This window comes from Simochromis diagramma, unplaced genomic scaffold (genome assembly GCF_900408965.1).
Source record: "Simochromis diagramma unplaced genomic scaffold, fSimDia1.1 OVJJ01000308.1, whole genome shotgun sequence".
NCBI classification, from domain to species: domain Eukaryota; kingdom Metazoa; phylum Chordata; class Actinopteri; order Cichliformes; family Cichlidae; genus Simochromis; species Simochromis diagramma.
In genome coordinates this window covers 819,225-842,718 of record NW_024386785.1, presented here as the reverse complement: position 1 = coordinate 842,718, position 23,494 = coordinate 819,225, and the positions used below count along the sequence as shown (strand labels likewise).

The following is a 23,494-nucleotide window of genomic DNA, read 5'->3' as shown; positions in this document are numbered from 1 at the left end:
TTTCGTTCATTTATTTTAGATTGCTTTAATGACATTTAGTTTCCATTTCTACTGAAAGACTGTAGCTGTGTGTTTGTGTATGTCCTGAGGGGTGCGCTATTGCGCCGTGAAGTTGGGGAGGAAATGGCGTCTCTTTGAACGGCATGTCGAAGATGAAGATGAGCGTTTGAAGCTACTGAAAGATTGCTGTGAGTTCAGTCTGACTGTACACGACAGAATCCGCAAAGTGAGTAAGTACTCCAGACCGGACCGGGCAGGACCGGGTCGAATGCTACTCGCGACTTTTCAGCCTGTTTGAGCGGTTAACGGTACTGCCGCCATGTTTGTTGAGGGAAGGGACGTCAGTGCTAACAGCCGTTAGCATAACCAGCTACTTATTTAATGCAAGCTCGTTATTGAGCTACATTAACCGTTCCAGAGCTACTCAAGCCCGCGGGCTAAAGAATCATTTTTTAACAGGAAGTTTGGTGAAAGCTCCATCAGTTAACCACTATTAACTTAGCAGATGCTAATCATTAATGAAGCTTCTGTGCTAGCTAAGCTATCCGTACGGCTACCTGCAGCTCTTTGTGGTAATTTCAGCTAATGTTGGACGCTATCTGATACAACGATGATAATCTTTGGTTAGCACGAGAACGGTCTGCTAACAGCACATTAATAAAGTAGACTAGCATTAGCAGCCCTGCAGAATTGCTAACGTCTGCTTTTACGCTCAGTTTCCGGATCAGAATGGGCAGATAGCCCGCCGGCTTCCCGTAGAGAGAAAATGGTTTTGTTTTGGTTAGGTGGACAAATACTTGTTTCACCCAGGGGATCTAAAATGTCTCATAGAACAGCTCCTAAACGTTTTGATTTTTCTCCAGGTTTAATTTACAGTTGTGATAAAGAAGATACGAAATAAATAAAACATTATACAAGTTAGCCGGTTAGCTTTGTGAGTGCATGCTAACAGCTTTATCCTAGCGGTGGGTTTTAGCATTAGCTAGCAAATAGCTGTGGCGCTGGATTCCACTTATGTTGTCATGAATGTTACTGAGCAGCAAATAAAAAGTGCAGCCAGGTGCGTCGGTTACCTGCCGAGCTAACCGGAAGCGGAGAACAGCAGGTGTACCGGAGCTTTTAATTGTTCCGACGTGAAACAGCCCGTGTAAGGTTTCAATGGGAGTTCAGCTGGCTGTGTTTGGATTGTCCACTTGGTCACAGCAAGCACTTCCATGTTTCTGAAACAAACAGCAGAGCATTAGCAGGACACGGTGAAAACAACGATACTGATGTTGTTAAAGTATATGTGTCCAAAAAATAAATATCTAAAATACAAATCTGTGTAAAGAATTCCAGCTTTACAAGCTCAGCTGTAAATTTTACACTATAGTAATGTAAAAAATTCTCTATGAAGTTAAATGTAATAGATGCAGGACATAATACATGTGTGTGAATGAGAGGGAGAAAGGTGTAACAGTGAAACTGCAGCTTGATTTGAAGGTAGATGAGTTTAAATACCTGGGTTCAGCCATCCAAAGTAACGGACAGTGCACAAGAGAGGTGAAGAAGAAGGGTGGAGTAAGTGCAGACAAGCGTCATTGGGAACTTGTGACAGAAGGATAACCGAGATTGAAAGGGAAGGCAAGGCTGAGATGTGCATGGGAGGGATAGAGGATATATTGGACAAAGGATGCAGGATGAAGATAGAACTGCCAGAGAGGAGGAAACGAGGAAGACCACAGAGAAGATTAATGAATGTAGTGAAGGAGGACCGTGCTAGCAATAGGGTGAGATGAAGAGCCATAATTTTCCTAATAGAAAATTAACAGTTAATTACACAGTGATGTGGTATAAACAGTTCAGGGGTGGTTTCATATGAAATACTTAGCAAAGCTTAGGCAATGGGGTGAATTTGATGCAGCTGATGAGAATGTGCCTGTACAAGTGAAAAATATTTCAGCTTAAGCAAAACGTGCTGCTGCTCGGATTATCCTGATTTTTAGGACACTGGAAGTTTCCGGTCAGTGATGGTCTAAGCTGATAGATGTAGGATCTTCTGTATGGTGTTGTAAAACCATGATAGTGCTGCTGTAGAATCCACAGTCTTGTGTCAGCAAGAATGAATTTTATTCGTAAAGTTACAGGACATAGACTAGATGTCCTGGGTGGAATGGGTAGAACTTTTCAACCTATAATCCTACATCTGTGGTGGAGGCCGCTGTTGCCATGGAAATGTTTAAACCTATGATCATCAGGTTGCTTTGAGAGTGTGAAACTTTAGAAACCACAAGAGTGCTGATTGCAGTCAGGTGCAAAGCTCTGTGCCAGATCAATTAGGAGGCGATACTTAAACATAATGCAACACAAACTACAAAAATCCATTCAAACTGTTATTGTACAACATATTAACCATAGAAGCACTACAACAATGAAAGCATCGCATTTAAGGGGTTTACGGCCATTTGCTGTGGAGTCTTGGATTTGCAGTTAATTATGTGATGAGTGATTCCTTATATAATTATGTAATTATGTACACAGTTTTGAACCTTTGTCTTTTTTTCCATTTTCCTTTTTTTTTTTAATACTAAGGAAATCTTTTTATGGTTAAAGGTCACCTCTCAGCTGGTTGTCTCGGTTCAAGGATTAAAACTCTTTGTAAAAGGATTTCCTGAAATAGGAAATTCAATTCTGGAAACAGAGACCTTATAAAAAAGTAGCTGTTGAGCTCTGTTGTGACATTTACTGTAGAGAATGTCAATAGCGCTGCAAAATGGCTGATTAAATATAGCGTGTTATATAATGGGCGAGGTCAGGGTGAAGCTATCCAAGTGTTCACAAAGTTATTTTTAAAAACAACTTCATGTAAACCGTTCCTTAATACAATTTTCTGTGTTTATTTTGCAGTTAGTCTGTTAGTTTTCTGGTGTGTTTATCACAGAAGCCCCAGTGTGTTGTTCTGTTTGGGTATCTAAAAATGTCGATGCTATATTGGGTCTGCTTGGAGGGACCCTCCGCTTTGACTGGTTGTTGTTAATGGTAGATGACGGCAAACTCTCAGGGCCATCAGGCAGAGGCAGGCGAGGCACCAGGCCTTGAGAATTTGGGTCAAGTCCTGTTGAAAACATTCACGTTGTGTGGCATATTTAACTCTTTCACCCATAAAAACAGCATTTGAAAACCACTCCAGTAGGTGTCTAAGATGGAAGGTTACGGTGTTTTGACTAAATTCGGGCCGAACGTTTAGTTAATGTAATTATAAAATTTAATTAAATATAATGTGCACTGAAAAGTGTAAGAATCCCAAATTTGCAGCTTTTCCTCTCTGCAAGGTTGAAATTTGTTTTTCTGTTGGGTGGATGAAGCAGCACGGCGATGGCGTCACTTTTAGCTCTGGGCCTTTTACGAATCCCTCCAGTTTTTTCGGGTGACACAGTCAGGGGGTAAAATCCCAGTTTGGAGGTGAAACATTTATGCTACCTGTCAGCAGCAATGCTGTTTAAACAAACATTCAACAACCAGCTCAGTCAAGTCCACAACTGTCAGTTTTCCAGTGTCCAGAGCATCATCAGTCACCCGACAGGGAGGCAGCCAATCAGAGCAGGCCAGAGCTCCAGGATCTTCTGCATCCTGACTGGAACTGCTGAGTTTAAATGCTGCAAGTCATTCAGGCACAAATAATGACTTAAAACAGTCATTCAAGCAAGTTTTACACATTTCTTTCAAAACTCACACATGAAGGTTAGCTTTTTTAATTAATCTTTTATATTAATCTTTTATATGCCTCCGGACTCCAGTGTAAAAAATAATTATCTAAGAAGGTAATCAAATACATTCTTGTAATAAGTACACAATAAATTAAAAATGCAGTAATACGATTAGTTAGTTCCAGGTTATTTGAATCTGCCAGCAGTTTTCTGTCATTTGGGGTCTATATGAGCAGATGATGGCTGAACTGATCAAAGTTTTTGATTCTGTATTCAGATTGTAAAGTGATTTTGAATTTTTCAGCAGACTTTTAGAAATGAAGTAATTATTTTTTAATTAATATTTATTCCCACTATTGTAAATGTACAGATTAAATTAAGTTATAAAGTTTAATACAGTAGACTGAAAGCTGCTCACGGAGCTAATAAGTCACTGTTTTGTATACAGAGGTTACTACTGAGGACAGGAAGTTGTCTGTTAGCTGCTAGCTGTTAGCCACCTAGCTTCACTGCCATTTTCAGCGGCTTCTGCTAGCAGCAAGATGGCGGCTCCCGCCCCGGCCGCTCTGCGTGTCTGATAGCAGCCTGCTGCCTCCGGGGCTCCTCACAGCGCTGCACGCAGCAGCCGTATGCTCATTTGTGTTAGCCTGAGCTGCTATTGGCGGCTTCCTCCCGTCTCCAAGCAGCGCCCACTGGGCTGGATAGCACCCCAGTGGTCTCTGTCTGAGCCCGAGTCTGCGGCTGGATCTAGAAAGGAAGGCTTTTTTATATAGTGGGTCCAATAAAAGGGGACGGATCCGGGTTAGACCGCAGCTCACAGAGCGGCTCTTTAATCCTGGTAGCAGAAGCTAGTTAGCCATACAACAACATCAGGGACATTAGCCGGCTAGTTAGCTTCTGGCGCTAGTTAGCGGGCTAATGCCAGCCGCATACCGTTTTAAACTCGCGACTGAATTTTGATCTTTGTCTGTCATTGAGGACCGAGAGGAGCGCACCAAGAGAACAGCCCAATGGAAGCCAAACCCAGGAGGCCAGCGGTGCTACAGCCCCGCTGGAAGCGCGTCGTAGGATCGACTGGTCCAGTCCCACGGCCCCGGCACGGACACAGGGCCGTAGCCATTAAGGAGCTGATGGTGGTGTTCGGCGGGGGGAACGAGGGGATCGTGGATGAGTTGCATGTCTACAACACAGGTACGATTCATATGCTCCATGTGTCCAAATAATTATGAATATGGTCTGTGTGGCTGCATGCTAAATTAATTTATATGCTATCTCGAAGCTAACTGTGCTAAAGAGCTAAGAGAGCGGAGATGTGTTCTGCTTGTGACTAATGAGGCTGAAATGCTCAATAAATAATAACCCTTAGCCTGCTAGGCTACGCTAGGCTAGGCTAACCTCAGACTACCAAATAAAACCTACTAGCCCCGCTCCGCATGCTAACAAGGTTAGCAGACAGCTAGCGGCTAACCGGGCGGCTCTGGCAGAAGCACAGAGAGAAATGGCGCGTTTTTACTGAAAACATTGCTGACGTCACATGGACACACCCCCACGTTGCTGCAGAAAATAAAGAAAAACACTTTAAAAACAAGCCAGTTTAAAGACACTTACGTTTCAAAATTCGTTTTTAGTGTTTTTGTATTTGCATCCAAGTGGTTTGTGGGGTCGTTATTTGTTTAATATGATTGTCTTTATTTTATCGTTCTCTATCGTGGTTCTGACCTGCAATCGACTGCGGATAAAAATCTGCATGTATCACTAAATTTTACATATTTACGACTTGTCTAAGTTATTCCGTTTACATCGGGCATTTTTAATAAAATAAGCAGAAAGCAAAGTTAGTATTAAAAAAACAGTTATCTAAGAAAATCTCCAAAAAGTTGATTCTGTTCATCGGGACTTAGCGTTTTGTGTGGTACTCATGGCTATTGATCAGTGGTTGTTGATCAATGGTCATGAGAATTTGCATGATTAAGATTAAGGAACTGACCTCCCAGCCCATTGTTCCCTCAGTGGGCTGGTTTCAGTCATTATGCCAATGTACTGTTTATAATGATTGGGGAAACCTGCAGTCAGCTGAGACTGAAGAAGTCACTTGGATGAGTGATGAAACGTTTCTCCCACAAAATGCTACATTTTTGTCATATATATTTGTCATGAAAATTTGTCACAGTGATCATTAAACTCTGTGAATAACATAATTTAATAAAACTTTCCAGCAAGTGTTAGACCAAACCAATGACCTTCTTAGGGTCTACCATGTAGAGTGTGTAACTGTATGTTCCACGTATCAAATCTCTCTGACTGAACATAAGACTCGAGAGGCTGGATCATCTTCCCATTCGAGCTTTTCAGTTTTGTCAGCGCACTTTGACCACAGTTTGCTGTTAACCAAAAGACATTTTGCGAACATAAAAAGAAAAGGTGTTGTGTAGCAAGCATGAAAAACCTCCAAACTGCTGACACTTTGCTGTCAGCTTCCTCCACACCCACTAACTGCTGTCCTGCAACAAATGAAACATGGAGAAATTAAGCAGGTCCCGTTTTCTGAGTGGGGGGTTGATCCGATGTTCCAACCAAAGATTAGATTCCTGCATCCCTACTCGTAGTGTGTGTGGTGTCAGAGCATGTCTTAAGAGGTTCAGTTCAGTCTCCCAGATTTCACAGTGACTCTTTTAACAGTCCCAACTGGGTCGAGAAGTTACATTGCTATCATGAAACACTGAAAATCAGGAACATCCTGAATAACATCTGACCAATCTGACTTCCAGCCACCAATCAGTGGTTCATCCCTGCAGTCCGTGGTGACATCCCCCCCGGCTGTGCCGCCTATGGCTTCGTGTGTGACGGGACGAGGTTGCTGGTGTTTGGAGGGATGGTGGAGTACGGCAAATACAGCAACGACCTATATGAGCTGCAGGTCAGTGATGCTACTGCAGGGAGCGGGGTCTCTGGATGGTCAGACGCTGACTATCACAGATGACGATTGATGGTGTAGACAGCAGTGTGTTAGCCTGTAGGTACAGAGCTGATTAGCATGGCTACGCTTCTTTCTTTTTCTTTTTTTTTATTCATTCATCCCAACTGTAAATGTAGTAAAAACAGTAATTCAAAGTGTCTGCAGAGCCTGTCAGTCTTTATGAAGCTTTATAAAGCTCATGAAAGTTTCACTATGTAACACCTTATACCTTCAGGCGAGTCGCTGGGAGTGGAAACGTCTGAAGGCCAAAGCGCCAAAGAATGGCCCACCCCCCTGCCCCCGTCTTGGACACAGCTTCTCTCTGATTGGAAGCCGGTGCTACCTTTTTGGTGGACTTGCCAACGATAGCGAAGATCCCAAAAACAACATCCCCAGGTAGGAAACGTCGGGAGCCAGAGCAAAAAAACTATTGGTCCAGATACAGACCTCGAGCCTGTTCTTTGACCTCTGCCCTCAGATACCTGAATGACCTGTACTGTCTGGAGCTGCGGCCGGGCTCCAGCGTGGTCGGCTGGGAGATTCCAGCAACGTCCGGCCCACCACCACCACCCAGAGAGAGTCACACGGCGGTGGTGACGACAAACCACGGGGCCAGCAGGTTAATCATCTACGGAGGCATGAGTGGCTGCCGGCTGGGGGACCTGTGGGTCCTCGACATAGGTGAGGTGGCGTCATTGCTGAGTGTTTGTGTAGTTCTGTGGAGACGAGTGTCCTGGTTCAACAGCTGTTAAATTTACAAAACATCTGGTCTGAAGTAAACAGAGCAAAAAAAAAACCAATCAAAAAATGGGACACTCGGGTCCAAAAAAGCTGTACTGACTTCTGATTGGCTCCTGTCTTCTTCATAACACAGACTCTCTGGTGTGGAGCAAACCAGGCCTCGGTGGGACGGCCCCCCTACCTCGCAGTCTGCACTCCGCCACCACCATCAACAACAAGTACGCCCCCCCCCCCCCCCACACACACACACACACACACACACACACACACACACACACACACACACACGCGCAACCATTCAAAAGACTGGATTCACTTTGAGATCTCCTTGTTTATTTTTGATTTGATTTGATTGTATTTCAAATAAAGTGTCAGCATCCCAGAGCTGCTTTTTTTTTCTCTCTTGAGGACTTTAAACAACAGCGGTTGAAGGGACAGCTCTGCTATCTAGCCATCAGGTTGCCACTGTACTGAACTTGCATATCGACAGTGTGACTTTTACTATTGTATTAATTGCAAAAGCAGAGGTCACTCACCACACGCCTGTCATAAAGGCCTAAGAGCCTTTATTATAATAACTTTTCTGTCCCTGATTGGCTCTTTTTGTTGGCAGTCACACAGTTGTTGGCTGATTTTTGTTAACAGCCCAAATTTGAAAGAAGCCAGCTGAGGTGGTCCTGGTGCTTCTATCTGGAGGTTATCTGGGGAAACCTGGAACTGGGTGGGAACACCGGGGAATACCCAGAAGTTTCTAGAGATATTGAATATATGATCTTTGAGCACTTCAGGTTTCAATAAGAGGAACTGGAAAACCTTTCTGTGGAGAAGGATGTTTGGAGTACGCTGGTTATTCAGCTGCTGTTGTGACTGAACTTTAAACGAGGATAGATGCCAGAGTTAGGCTGTGTGACGGAGAGGAACTATGGCAGGTTAATGTGTGCGTTTTAGATGTATTTTGGTTACTTTGGTGACGGAGTAATCTATCATCTTGAGCACTGCTATAACTGAAGAAAAGTGAAATCAGTCTACTTGATGAACTTGGAACTTGTGGGAGAACTGAAGGCACACAGGAGAGATTATGTCAGATGGCTTGGAGACACTGTGTTTCTGCTTAAACTGCTGCCCTTACAATCTGGACCTGCATAAGTGGCTGAAAATGGATGGGGGTCAGATATTTAAACAAGGACTCTTAAGTGATCCCAGAGGTCTGAGCTGTATTCTACTACTGCTCGCTGAAATCCCGACTGTTTTCTTTCAGGATGTATGTTTTTGGAGGTTGGGTTCCTCTGGTGATGGATGATGTTAAAGTGGCGACTCATGAGAAGGAGTGGAAGTGCACCAACACACTGGCCTGCCTCAACCTAGGTACAAATACACACTCAGATACACAGCAACACTCACAGTGGCTCTTCACATGTGTGGTGCTGAGCGCTCATGTTCATGCTGGGTCATGTAAATTATATTTCTGACATAACAGATGTTCTACATGTGCATAAATAACTGAAACTAAAGAGGAATTCATCACACAAACGACAAAACTGAGTTCACTTGTCTGCCTCCAGACACGATGTGCTGGGAAACGGTGCTGATGGACACTTCAGAGGAGAACATCCCCAGAGCTCGCGCAGGTCACTGTAGCGTCGCCATCAACTCCAGACTTTATATCTGGAGCGGCAGAGATGGATACAGGAAGGCCTGGAACAACCAGGTGTGCTGCAAAGACCTCTGGTACCTGGAGACCGGTGAGTGCACTAGCAGAGGTGTACTAGTGCTGTTTTACCTGAGCTGACAGTCTGACCTGGTATAATTTGTCTGACCTGTTCTCAGAGCGTCCCTGTGCCCCCTCTCGGGTGCAGCTGGTGCGGGCAAACACTACGTCTCTGGAGGTGAGCTGGGGGCCGTCACAGACCGCAGACACCTACTTGCTACAGCTGCAGAAGTATGACATTCCTGCCACACCTGCGGCCTCCTCACCTGCCACAACCCCTTCCCCCACTATTGCCACACCTGGAGCCAGCTCCCCCAAAAGCTCTGCCCCCGTCACAGCAGTACCAGCCAACCAAACTGTCCCCCTGTCCGGCATCACACTCGTCCCTACTCCCACTGCATCTGTAGCTGGAACCCCGTTGGCTGCAGCTGCTAAAGCACCAGGTGGGTCTCCACACTTGCACAGGTAGATGTAGTGGTGGTCGAGCAGGTACACATGAATGTCCCTCACCTATCTTTTTGTTTCTGCAGCTATCTTGAAAGTGCCATCAGCGCCAGGTACAACAGGCGGAGCCTCCATCGTCACAGTGAGACAGGCCATGCCCAAGTCGGCAGTTGGTGTGACGACACTTCCTGCAGGTGTTCGTATGGTGGTACCTGCTCAGCCCGGTCAAACGGTAAACAGAACTTTGTTTCTTATGAGCTTTCACCTCACCTCCCACCCTCCTCAGTACAGGTGTCACACTTCGCTCTGCACTGTTTCATGTCGTCCGTGTAAGCGTGGATAATCTGGTAAAACGGGATTTGTTCCTGTAACAAACACTTTGTATACTGTCATAAACTTTGATATGGATTATCATTCATATTTTTCAAATGTTCCTGTTATGATGGCTTATTCCTGTCTCCCCTCAGCCAATCGGCAGCAATCCTCAGATGAGTGGCATGGCAGCATTGGCGGCGGCAGCTGCAGCGACTCAGAAGATCCCTCCATCTACAGCAACGGTGCTGAATGTCCCCGCAGGAGCAACCCTAGTGAAGACTGTCGCTGTCAGTCCAGGAACGAGCAGTCTGCCTGTCAAAGTGGTAAAGATAAAACTCGACTTGACGCCTCCAAGACGCAGGATTACATCAGAACACGCGGCAGGTGACGTGTAACATCTTGCTCTTTTTCTCAGGTGAGTAACGTGGCCACGGGAATGTTGAAGACGGCTGCAGCCCAGGTGGGTGGGGCCTCTGTCTCCAACCCTGGGACCCCCAGCAGGCCAATCATCACGGTCCATAAGTCGGGAACGGTGACAGTCTCTCAGCAGGCTCAGGTGGTCACGACGGTGGTGGGTGGAGTCACAAAGACCATCACTCTGGTTAACAGCCCACTGAGCATGGGAGGAGGCGGGACACTGGTGAGTGATGTCAGCTGCAGCGCTGGTTTAGATGATAATTTATCTGATATCAGCATGTGCGTGTGGGTCAGAGTGCTGTTTATGACATCATCCCTCCCTCTGTATCAGCTCAGTAACCTCAGCAGCCTGGGCAAAGTGGTATCGGTGGTCCAGACCAAACCAGTTCAGAGTGGTGCCGTTACGGTCCAGGCTGGGAGCAACGCAGTAACTCAGATCCTCCAGGTACTGGTCCCAGAGTCCTGATGAGTTTGAACCCCCTCTGTAAACGAGTACTGAGACACCCCTGACTTCAGTTTCAGTTCTCACTGGGACGATTAATAAACAATGTTTAGAATCGCCAGTCAAATCCATTTAAAAACTGCTTAAAGTTTGGGAACTCTTTTTTTTTTTTTTTTACGTCATTAATTTATCTGCATGGTGTTATACAACGTTAAATGTAAGTTTCTTCTCTGACTAGAATTTAAAAAATTTAAAAAAACTCAGTAACCCCGATTCTTCCTCCTCCGGCTTCCTGTCAGGCTAAGGGCGGTCTCCCTGCAGGAACCATCCTGAAGTTGGTATCGTCTGCCGATGGTAAGCAGACCACCATCCTCAGCACAGCACAGGCTGGATCCTCAGCAGGGAAACCCACCATCCTGGGCGTCGCGCCGGCAGCCTCCAAACCCGGAACCACCATCATTAAGACCATCCCAGTGTCAGCTTTGCAGGGAGGCGCAGGTACAACACCAGCACACACTTCAAAGCCTTACATGATTTAAAGAGCCAGTAACACATCCAATAGCCTCACTTCAGTGTTTCAATGTTGTAGGTTCTGCCTGGTTAGAACAGTTGTTTCATTGGTAAAGGAGATAAAAAAAAAAAAAAGCAGAGAAACCTTTTGCTGCATTAAGAGAACTCGACCAGCTCTTATTACGACTGCCACATTGGGGTCATTTCACTCCCCCAGGAACATTCCCGAAAGAAAGTGGGACCACTGTAAGTCCAGTTTAATGTTTAATGTGGTGGATGACTGAGTGAAGCTCCTCCCTTCCAGGTGGAAACAGTCCGATCACCATCCTGACTACCAAGATGGTGACTCCAGGGACCGCTGGAAAAATCCTCACCACTGTGCCAAAAGTGTCTGCAGGAGGCCAGCAGGGGGTCACACAGGTAATGCACGCACACACACACACACACACACACACACACACACACTGTAATGCGTGAACATGCAGACAGTAAAATTCAACTTTATTTCTACCACTAATACAGCAGGCTGAACGAATCAGACTGATGAGACGTGTTGGTTATAGAATATCAGGAAAAAAACTTTAAGCTTAGAAATCTGCGAGAAACTGTCAGAAAACAATCCTCGGAAGTCTGTGTTGGTCGTGTGTTTGTTTAATAGACGGTAATCTGATGTACTCCATGTATCAGCCAGATTAGATGCCACATCCGCCACATTTGACACCACATCAGTTACATTAGACACCAACCCACAAGTATTCAATTAAAAAAATTATACCCAGTGAGACACTTGAGGCTCCTTTACATGAACCCTCTGTTGCCACATCGCTGTCATCTTTATGCTCTTTTATCATCAGGTTAAAGTGGCGTGTACAAAGTGCAGCAAGGAGGCCGCAAAGCTTTTCTCTTCAGTTGTTCATGTTATTGGCTCACAGTCACCATGATCCGCCTGTCATCACAGTTTTGTTTTGTTTTTTATTAATTACACATTAAAGTTTAATTTGTGATATTGATATTTAAAATGGCTAAAACTATTAAATTCAGTGCATTTGTAGCTCAAGCCTCATCAGGCTGGTTGTGCTGACAGGTTTTAACAAAACTGTTAAATATTAAGACTAAATATATTTTCTTTTCATTTTAGTTTTCTAGTTCTAGGTCATAAAGTTTTGTTTTTTCCAAAAATCTAGTACTTTTTTTTTTTTTTCAGTCAACTACTTTTTCTTTTCTCCACTCTCAGGTTTAAACTTTATAACTTTTTTAATAACTGTAATAGCCCCAGTTCAAATACTGTACAGGCAGTGAGTTTTTGTGTTCCTTTGTTTTTGTTTTTGATGGAAACCCTGATTAACAAAGCTGTGTCTATTGATTTATTTATTTTTTGTTCTAAGACTGTTTTCACACCTGTAGTTTGTTTACTTTGGTCTGAATCAGTTGATGAGTTTGTAAACTTGTTGCTGGTTTGTTTTGTTTACATCACTACAAACCACATGAGAATATTCCGTCTGCTCATTGGCCAGGTGTGTCTGGGGCGGGACAACAAGAGTAAATACAGGAAGATGATGCTGTGTTCTGGACTATAGGAGAACTGGAGACTTCTCCCACAGTAACTAATTTGTGTGTGTGTGTGTGTGTGTGCGCGTGCGTGCGTGTGTGTGTGTGTGTGTGTGTGTGTGTGTGTGTGTGTGTGTGTTCAGGTGGTGTTGAAAGGAGCTCCAGGTACGCCGGGCACAATCCTCAGGACTGTCCCGATGAGCGGAGTCAGACTGGTCTCGCCAGGAGGTGTTGGCACCAAGCCCGGCACAGTAACCACGCTGGTTGTCAAGGGAACCACAGGTAACCCACCTGCACTGACCCACACAGCATGGGGATGCTGTCGCTACGAGGCTACAAACTAATGCCTGACAATGTATGATTTGTCACGTTTGTTTTGTCAGTGCTGCAGTGACATGTCTACCAATTATACTCATATCAACTCCCATTAGAGCAACATCGAGTTCCTCCAGACTCTAATGGCACCTTTTTTCTAATAACACTCACAAGCAGTATACACAGGGTGTGATGTTGAAACAGCTGTATGACGTAGTCCTCCTTATCAGCCTGAAACATTTTGAATTTTCACACTTTGTGTTTTTGTCTGGCATTATTGACGTGTCTTTGTTGCCTCTGCTGCTATATGTGTTTCTGCTTTAATATCCAGACAAACGCCTCCTTTCACTGCATGAGACGTTCTGTTTTTGGTATGAAGAAGATTATGGGACATAGGCCTCTAAAGAGCTTGACTTTTCACACTTAAAGCTGTCCAGTGGGCTACACTAGAGCCTTTAGTGGGTCGGTTCTGGCACCAGGGCTGCATGATTAAAACTTCTCTTCTACACTAAAAATATGTTACATGTATAAAATGTCTCACCAGTGAAACATTTGCATGCAAACTACAGCAACAGCATCCATCCTACATTATCCAAAAGTAGCAGGGTTAAAAATCTGAACCAAATTTGAGGTCAGAGATCATGACGACCAGCTGGCTCACGATTTTGCAGCAGCGATGATAGTGCTGTCCAAAATGTTCCAGCGGCTGCTGCACTGCACCCCCGCTAAGTCTGTTCAGTGTCAGTGGACATGTGACCAGTCCAAACACAGCACCTGTGATTTTACCTCTGCAGGTGTCTCCAGTCTGGGGACGGTTACAGGAAACATCTCCACTACCGTGGCAGGCACCGCCGGTGCTCAGGTTAACGCCTCCTTGGCAACGCCAATCACCACCCTGGCAACTGTTGCCACACTGGCTGGCCAGGTCACGACAGCCACAGCTGCCACTGGACCTAAGCAGGTAATTCATCTAATACTGGAGAAATACTGGAATACTTTACTGTAGTACTGCAGTTACACTGGACAGGACATGAAAAAAACTATCTAGCAGAACTTGTTTTTAGTACTTAGTTTTCTTTCTCCATTATTCTGTAGTAATACTGTAACTTCTCTCTGTAGGTGACTCTGATCACAACACCAAGCGGTGCAGAGGCTCAGCCGGTCGTCCAGGATCTGCCAGTCTCTATCATGGCTTCTCCTACTTCAGAGGAACCTGGAAGTACTACGATTACGAGTACAACAACTACTGCACAGGGAGACACTGGGGAAAGTGCAGTTGCTGCAGGTACAGAAACCAGTACCACAAGTATTCTATTTAGCTGCTGCACGAAATAAACTGTAATGCACGCTGAACTACATGATCGTTGTTTCAAAGTTGTTTATGCTGTTATTAATGATGCTGCAGTGACAATGGTCTGCTCCAACCCGCCCTGTGAGACGCACGAGACGGGGACGACCAACACCGCTACCGTCGCTAGCGCAAACATCGGCAGTAGCAACCAGGTGTGCTCCAACCCGCCCTGTGAGATGCACGAGACGGGAACGACGAACACTGCCACGGTCGCCACTGCAAATATCCTCGGTAATAACCAGGTGTGCTCCAACCCACCCTGTGAGACGCACGAGACGGGAACGACCAACACCGCTACCGTCGCCAGCGCCAACATCGGCGGTAATAACCAGGTGTGCTCCAACCCACCCTGTGAGACGCACGAGACGGGAACAACTAACACTGCCACGGTGGCCTCAGCGAGCATGAGACAGGAGCTGCAGGTGAGTTCATGGAGTCTAATGCCTCTTTTTTTCTCTCCGTAGTACCAACTCAACTTGAGTCGACTCTCCTCAGTCATTCCGTTACAATTGAGGACCAGCTCACTGTGCATGTGGTTGTTATAGGAGCGCATAGTCAAGTCTGTAAAACGGTTTAGCTAACAGTGCAGGAAAAACTCAGTCCTGTAAGCGCTCGCAGGGTTTTTGCTGATTCTGTATGACCATCATGTTCCCGCTTCTCCTCCTCAGATGAGTTCAAACCAGCCTGCAGCTCAGCAGTCAGCTCCACCTGCTGTCATTCTGAACACCTGCTCAAATCCACCGTGTGAGACCCACGAGACTGGAACCACCAACACCGCCACCACTGCTGGAGTTGGTGGGCTCCAACAGGTTAGAGAGCGCTTGACTCCTGACACATGCAGGTTACCTGGTGGACAGTCATTGGTTGAAGGTGTGGTGATGTCTGTAGTTAAACACCAGCGGTTTGTGTCTGCAGGTGTGTTCGAATCCACCATGTGAGACCCACGAGACCGGGACCACCAACACTGCCACCACTGCTGGAGCTGGAGGGCTCCAACAGGTGAGTCAGCTGATCAGAAGGTGGGTTGTGGCAGGTTAAAGACTTACAAACAAGAGTAACGGTGCACGTTTCTGGTTTCAGGTGTGTTCGAATCCGCCATGTGAGACCCACGAGACTGGAACCACCAACACCGCCACTACTGCTACAGGTAACCTGCTCACACCTGACTTTTTGAAGACAAAGAAAAACGAGAGCTGAAATTCTCAGCAGGAACTGACCTCATTTCCTGTCCTGTGGTCTTCAGCTCAGCAGGGTGGAGACAGCCAACAGGGGGAATCCACAGAACCTTCCACATCTGAGCCCCCCTCCACAGCAGCCAATCAGAGCAGAGCTATTACTACTGTTACACAGGCCACGCCCACACCAGGACCATCCATACCTGTAAGAGGCAGACGCGCGGACACACACCCGTGGCATCACTATTATGACACATTACACCAACATGTCTGTGCCTCTGCAGGAGATCTCGTCGTTGGTCGGACAGCCACGGGAGGAGTCCTCAGAGGCTGTTGCTATGGACACAGCAGCAGATGAGGGGGATGAGCCTATGCAGACAGACAGCCAAGCAGAGGATGTGATGTCATCAGCAGCGGCAGTGTTACACGTTCATGTTGAGGGCGGTGATACGGCAGCACAGGTAAGACGTCCACACACACACTTGCACAAACACTCACCTACAGGCAGCTGATTGGCTTGTCCCCACCCTCAGATGGCGTCCTCAGACGGTGGTCTTCCTCAGGAGCTGATGTCGTCTGAAGGGGACGGAGGCGAGGACGTCTCTGGGACGACGACAACCCTGATGGTGACAGGGGCGCTGATGCCGGATCAGCTGGCTGTTACCACGGCAACAGAGGAAGCAGCCCAGCAGGCGACGATACAGGCAGTACTGCAGGCAGCGGGACATATCGGTGAGAAGATGTCATTATTTTAAAGACTCGTCTGGCCGTAAGTGGACGTAAACACTCCATGAATATGAAAAGCTGTTACTTCACTTATTTCAAACTTGTAGTTTTTTCACCAAAAGTGATACTTTCACTACCACTGCAGTTTCACAACATCACAGCTTCATTAATGTCTGGGTTCTGATTACTCTGCTCATCCCATAAGAGCACTAAAAACCAGCCAAAGATTTCAAACAGCTGGAGCTATATCTGTGTCCTTGTATGTTTCCAGTTCCAGCTGTTTGCTCTTTGGGGTCAGGGATTTGATAAGCCAACTGCAGTGTTTCCCAATTCTCCCCTTTATTTGATCAAGCGCCTCCTCGGGAAACATTAAGAGTTCAACGGCTCACTCCCCTTGCTAGTTTCAGGTCATACTGATTAAAACATGAAGTTCATTTTGTATGCTACAGTTTTTGTAAGAATCACAGAGGGGGGATTATCCAGGATAATCTCATCAGCTAATGACCTGCCGACCACAAGTCATTAACTGATGGGTGTGCGGGTTCACAGTCAGGTCCACCACTCACTCATCACATCTGAGTGTGCAACAAAAGTAAAGGTTTAAAAGCAAAATGTGTGGATCAAGTGTGACATAGTTGCCTTCATGACAGATGTTATTCTGTCTTGTGCAGGTGACGCTGAGGGCTCGGAGCAGTCTATTCCCATCGTTCTGACTCAGCAGGAGCTGGCAGCGCTCGTCCAACAGCAGCAGCAACTGCAGAGCATCCACCAACCAGAACCTGAGCCTGAGCCAGAACCGGAGCCACAGCACAGCAGCATCCCTACAGGTACACCTGCTGTCAGAAGTCTAAACTTAGTGTCATTATTGTATATTTAAATGTTGTCATTGTTGCTAGGCTGTTTGTTTTAGCTACAAACGAATCTCTACGGCCCTTACGTCTATGAATTTAGGCATAAAAACAGAAAAAAATAAAACGGACGAGGAAATAAACAGATCAGTTTTCACTTGCAGTAAAGTAAATAGATCCCGACTCTGTGTGAGGAACAAATAAGTCACCTGTGAAGCTTTCAAACTCACCTGTCCATGGATAGATTCTCATTCAGCGTCATAGAGCGTTAGTTAGGAGACAATCGAAGGACAGGCACACCAAAAATATTTTCTTCATTTCTAAGAGAACTGAGTTTGGCTCTTTTTAAACTTGATCACTTTTAATCTGCTCACAGGACTGATAGCTGATCAATAACTGATCAGACCTGATCAGCTGATGACTTTGCTGCTGCTTAGTTTATAAGCCTTATAAGATTTTATATCTTGTGTTTCCCAGAGGGCCTTGCTCCCGCAGACAGCCTCAACGACCCGGCAGCCGACACGAGTAACGGACACGAGCTGGCATCATCGGCGGTAACGAGCGCTGTTGCGCGATTGGCCAGCACGTTTGGTCCCGCCCCCACTCTGACATCAGGGCAGGTGAAGAATGAAGCACCTGCCGCACTGCCAGAGGCCCCCAACGGCATCGCACCGACTGCGCCGGTGAGCGACTGAAAAACAGGCTAATGACATGCTAACAAAACCGTAACGTCATGCTAACAAAAGGCTAACTGTGTGCCCCCTGCAGGTGAAGACGTCGGTGAAGGAGGATCGGTGGTTTGACGTCGGCATCGTTAAAGTCACCAACATGGTGGTCTCGCATTACTACGTCCCCTACGACGACAACACACCTGACGTAAGAACGCCGCCTTTAAATAAAGTTTTATTCAGTTTACAGGGATGTTCCTGTTGATCATGTCTTTGATGACGCCAATCCTGCAGGACGACTCGGGCGTGGTCCCGGACTACAGTCGAATGAGAAAGGTGGAGCTACAACCGGGGACAGCCTACAAGTTCCGTGTGGCAGGCATCAACATCTGCGGCCGTGGTGCGTTCTCAGAGGTGTCGGCATTTAAAACGTGCCTGCCCGGTTTCCCCGGAGCACCCTGTGCCATCAAGATCAGCAAGGTGAGATGCGGGCTTTATGGCCGCCAATTATCCTGCAGTGTTACCAGTAGGGGGCGCCGAACCTCATGTTTTCATGTGACCTCTGCTCCTGCAGAACCTGGACGGGGCCCAGCTGACTTGGGAGCCTCCCGCCGTCACGTCGGGGAAGATCACGGAGTACTCCGTCTATCTGGCCATCCACTCCAGCCAGGCTTCCTCCTCCTCCTCCTCCAGTTCAGGTTCTGGTGCCACCCAGCTGGCCTTCATGAGGGTCTACTGTGGCCCCAACCCGTCCTGCCTGGTCCAGTCCTCCAGCCTCGCCAACGCACACATCGATTACACAACCAAACCCGCCATCATCTTCCGCATAGCAGCTCGCAACCAGAAGGGCTACGGTCCCGCCACGCAGGTCCGGTGGCTGCAAGGTGAGAACCACCAGGACCAGGATCAGGTGTGCTGATGTTTTTCAGAGAAAAATGGAGCTCATGTTTGTTTTTCTGTCTTCTGTAGAAACCAGTAAAGACCCCAAAGCAGCGGTGAAGAGACCAGGATCAGGACCCGCTGCAGACCTGTAAGGACATCTTTGACACAACTTTATTGTTCTATATTTCAAAAACAAAAGGGAACAACCCAACATTCATTTGATCATGTGAAAGTGTACCAGTCCATTTTACTGACTTTACACAAGTAGACTCCATTTGTGTTTCTCAGACGGTTTCCTGTTCTAAAATATTTTAGTTGTCTGTCATTTTTATGCAAAAAAAAAAAGAGCGAAGCCGACTCCCTTCAGTTATTTTCATCGTGATTTTAGACTTTAAATATCAGCCTCAACGCTTCGACTGCAGTACATGCTGCCCCTCCACAGGGCTGTAGTCACCATGACTGCAGGCCGCCTGACCTGACGGAGCGGACAACAGAAAGATCCTGGATATGTTGAAGTTTCACAGCAGGAAATTATACTGTAGTGACTAGAAGGGAAGAAATTACAATAATTAAATTAAGCTTTTTTAAAATTAAGTTTTGTTTTGTTTTTTAAGATAAAGAAGGATTATTCTGAGCTGTGAGTCATGCAAAGCTGAACTGAGTAGAATCATTCTTTAAATCTCACTGAACCTCTTTGTTTTGTCCCTAGTAAATCTGCCGGACCAAAGAAGTTCAGAACCGACCAATAGGAGGAGTCGACTTTCTCCTGAAGACTGTGATTGGTTACTGTTGCTTGGTTGCCAGAACCAGGAGGAGGCGGGACTCTGGAAACAAACAAAACAAAAGACTTGTAGGATATTTGTACATTTTTTTTGACCAATCAGAACTCTTCTTCCTTTGTTGTTTCTTTCTGCTGTTGTCATGGAGACAATGTTGGACAGAGTCAACAGCATTTCTCCAAATGGGATTAAAATTTGAATTTATTTGAGTTATATGTAGGTAGCTCTCTCTCTCTCTCTCTCTCTCTCTCTCTCTCTCTCTCTCTCTCTCTCTCTCTCTCTCTCTCTCTCTCTGAATGTCTCTCGCCCTCTCTCTGTCTGAGGTCGTTTTAAAGGTCACGGTTTATGGTGCTGTTTGTGGGCGGAGCCTCTGCAGCAGAGAGGGGCGGTGTTTAAACCAGCTCTATTGTAAATTATTTTCTCCCTGTAGCATTGAAATGTTATTTTCATTTTTATAAACGTCTGTCAGGTTATTCAAAGTTCTTCTTCTGTGGTTTCTGTTTCTTCTTCTGTTGTTCACAGCATTCACAAATTGGTCAGTGAAGGAAACTCAAGCTGTTTGAAAATCAAACCAGATGTTTGTGAATATTCTCAGAAACAATAAAGATTTTTAGAACATTTCCTGCTCTTCGAACAGAAATCAGTGATTTCTCCACCTGACCCTTTCAGAATCAGCTGCTTTGTAATCTACTGTAACTTATTCATATCTGAGCAGTGTAGCTTTTATGTCCCTGATGTCAAACATATGGTCTGGCAGCTAATGTTGGTCCTTCGAAGGGTGTTGGATGGCCTTGAAAAGAAAAAGAGTGTAAATTTTGGAGTTTTCTATTAAATAAAATAGGATCGTATAACGGGAGTAGGAACTGTTAATCTAATCTGAGCCGAAGGTCTCGGTCACCATCAGTTTTCCCAGTTTTCTTACATACCAGCCACCACCAGGCTACACCAATCCAAGTGCTGGATCAAGCATTAAACATAGTTTAGGGCTTTTTGAATCATTTTTTCCAATATTTTATTTTAATTTTTTCAGTATAGAAAACTCCATCAACAAACACAAACAGCTCAGGCGCTGAGATGATAGGACAAGAAATAGCACAATAATAATAGTCAATAGGGAAAGACAAAAGAAAAAAGAAAGAAAACATTAAAATCAGAAACTACCAGTATCCATAATGAATTAAATGTCATGAATATGTAATAAACAGGGAAATTGCAGTGCCATGGTACATGTTTATACAACGTGAGCTTTCTCAAGATGAGAACAAAACGGAGTCCAGGATTTTGAGAAAACATTTGCTGCAGGTGTTTGCAGGTATCGAACTTTTTCCAGCTGAATGACTGATAACATGTCATTGAGCCAGACACTGAAGGAGGGAGGAGCAGCGGACTTCCATTCCTTTAGAATAAGTCTTTTCGCAATCATCATTCCGAGGTCGATTGGCACCCGCACAGTCGCAGGGATAGTTCTGGAACGTACACAGCCAAAAACTGCAATTTCTGGATTGGGTGAGATGGAAATCCCATAAGCTTTAGAGTACCAATCAAATATTGTGGACCAAAAATTGGTCAATGAGGGGCAATGCCAGAAAGCGTGAGCCAATGTGCTCTCTGATGTTTTACATCTGTCACATATGGGGGAAGTTGAAGGATAAATTTTGTGTAGTCGAACCTTGGAATAATGTAGCCGATGGACAATTTTAAATTGTATTAATTGATGTCTGCTGTTAACAGAGCAGGAATGAATTTTTGACAGGCATTTGTCCCACATTGATTCTGATATTTCTATTCCCAATTCCTCCCTCCAAGCGTCTCTTATCCTCGTAGTCTGCACTTCAATGCTGTCATCAAACAAACGTACAATTGTAGAAATCAAATGTTTGGAGTAAGGAGGGCTCAGGAACACCTTAAAAAGGTTATGTTCATGTGGGACATCTTGGTAATTCTTCATATTGGATTGCATAAAATGCCTGACTTGTAGGTAACGGTAAAAATGTGAATGCGGTAAATCAAATTTTTGCTTAAGTTGATAAAATGATGCAAATTTTCCATCTATATAAAGATCTTTGAATTTGAGTAAGCCCTTCTCCTTCCAAACATAGTAGGATTTATCATCCCAAGGAGGCAAAAAGGCATGGTTATCACATATTGGTGCCTGCACAGAGGAGTTTGGCAGTTCAAAAAAACCTCTAACTTGGTTTAAAATCTGCACAGATTGTTTCGGAACAAACCCCAGTTTCTTAAGACTCTCAGCCCTCCCTACTTTTGAGAGAAGCAGGGCCTCTAGAGAGGAGCCCCTTACAATGCCAGCCTCCATTTTAACCCAAAGGGGGATGTTGAAATCACCAAGATCTGAGGATGTCTGCTGTCAGAAGGTCAAGGCTCTTAGATTTGCAGCCCAGTAATAATGTTTAAATATTGGTAAACTCAGACCTCCCTCCAATTTGGATTTTTGTAGATGTAGTTTTGAAATCCTAGGATTCTTGTTGTTCCATATGTAAGAAGTAATAATTGAGTCCAACTCCTTAAAGAAAGAGGAAGTGAGATAAATAGGAAGATTTTGGCAAAGATACAGAAATCGAGGAAGAGAGACCATTTTTATGGAATTTATACGACCAACCATAGATAGGGGAAGAATTTTCCATGACTCGATGTTATGCTTTAATGTTGACAAGAATTCAGCAAAGTTCAAGCTAAAAATTAATTTGGGATCTTTAGGAACAGTTAATCCAAGGTATGTGAGATGGTCGTTAACTATCTTGAATGGAACGTTACAAAGAAAACTCGGTGAACCGGTTTTAGATAAAGGCATAAGTTCACTTTTAACCCAGTTAATTGTATATCCTGAAATTTTGCCAAATGAGGTGACCAGATTAAGAAGGGATGGTACAGAGTCTTCTGCATTACGCAGGTATAATAGTACATCATCTGCGTACAAACTAATAACAGTTTCAACCCCTCCGACCAAGAGCCCTTGTATTTTTGGATGTGCTCTTATCTTAATCGCAAGGGGCTCTAATGCCAGAGCAAATAGAGCAGGAGACAGGGGGCAGCCCTGCTGAACAGAGCGCTGCAAAGGAAATGGCGCCGATCTCTCTCCATTTGTGAGAACTGAACAGGTTGGATTTGCGTATACTAATTTTACCCAAGATATAAATATTTCACCAAACCCAAACTTCCGTAATGACTCGAACATATAAAACCACTCAACCTGATCAAAGGCTTTGTGTGCATCAAGAGCTAAAATTGCTGCTCCTGCCGAACTACCGTGGTCAGAATAGATGGTGTTGAGAAGACGTCTAACATTGAAAAAAGAAAGTCTGCCAGGGATAAATCCCGTTTGATCGGGGTGAATAATAGAGGTCAAGTACTTATTCAGTCGTTTTGAATCATTTTTTAATTTGTATCTCAGAAAAGACTTAAATTATGCAAAATAGTCTGCAGTTAAGTGTTTGCAGAACATAGAGAGGCTGATTGAAAGGAAGCCTGGCTCCAACAGCAGAGCTGTAATAATACAGAGAATTATACCTCCTTCAAAGGAGGAAGTCCAGCATGGATATTGGTTTTCGGTGTTCAAAATCTGGAACAAGAACAAACAAAATGTGACAGACACAAACAATCGGGACAAAAAAGTCAACATGACTATTTAAAGTACTTTGTTTCATCTGTTTTACCAGGACGAAGAAATATTGAAGAATTGCTCTTGAAGTAGTGCCTAAACCCGCCCTGGGAAAGGAGACACAAATTATACTGTAAATACTTTTACAGTATAACTGCGTCATTTTTACTGCTGGAATGGTTTATTCTTGCCTAACCTCAGGAAACCAGGAAAGGAGATTCACCTTTAGAAAGTTTTGTTTAAACCGTGATTGTGAAAAGGGTGAAAAAAGGCTCCATCGTTACCTGACTTGTTACTCGTGCCTACCTTTAAGTATTTGTAGGTAAAGATAATTAAATTGAAATTCAGTTTAATTACGGGGCATTCA

General features: G+C 44.9%; 1 protein-coding gene across 4 annotated transcripts; it reads left to right on the top strand.

Moving 5' to 3' along the window:
* The first annotated feature begins 82 nt into the window (after nucleotides 1-82).
* LOC120727999 (host cell factor 1-like) lies at nucleotides 83-20,132 on the top strand. Of its 4 annotated transcripts, none has more exons than XM_040022634.1 (32): nucleotides 83-188; nucleotides 4,665-4,877; nucleotides 6,455-6,603; nucleotides 6,878-7,038; nucleotides 7,121-7,323; nucleotides 7,517-7,601; nucleotides 8,642-8,748; nucleotides 8,946-9,125; nucleotides 9,211-9,534; nucleotides 9,622-9,767; nucleotides 10,003-10,173; nucleotides 10,266-10,490; nucleotides 10,599-10,712; nucleotides 11,009-11,207; nucleotides 11,524-11,639; nucleotides 12,911-13,049; nucleotides 13,877-14,043; nucleotides 14,202-14,367; nucleotides 14,488-14,855; nucleotides 15,102-15,242; nucleotides 15,349-15,432; nucleotides 15,514-15,580; nucleotides 15,677-15,813; nucleotides 15,893-16,069; nucleotides 16,142-16,340; nucleotides 17,006-17,161; nucleotides 17,660-17,865; nucleotides 17,951-18,058; nucleotides 18,145-18,330; nucleotides 18,425-18,734; nucleotides 18,820-18,880; nucleotides 19,442-20,132. In XM_040022634.1, the coding sequence occupies exons 2-32, from the start codon at nucleotides 4,697-4,699 to the stop codon at nucleotides 19,479-19,481; spliced, it is 5,073 nt and encodes a 1,690-aa protein (XP_039878568.1). In that variant the 5' UTR covers nucleotides 83-188; nucleotides 4,665-4,696; the 3' UTR covers nucleotides 19,482-20,132. The 4 variants fall into 4 exon arrangements, with proteins under 4 accessions (XP_039878568.1, XP_039878567.1, XP_039878566.1 ...); XM_040022633.1 differs by having other exon boundaries at nucleotides 104-226; XM_040022632.1 differs by having other exon boundaries at nucleotides 104-230.
* Nucleotides 20,133-23,494: the final 3,362 nt, after the last annotated feature.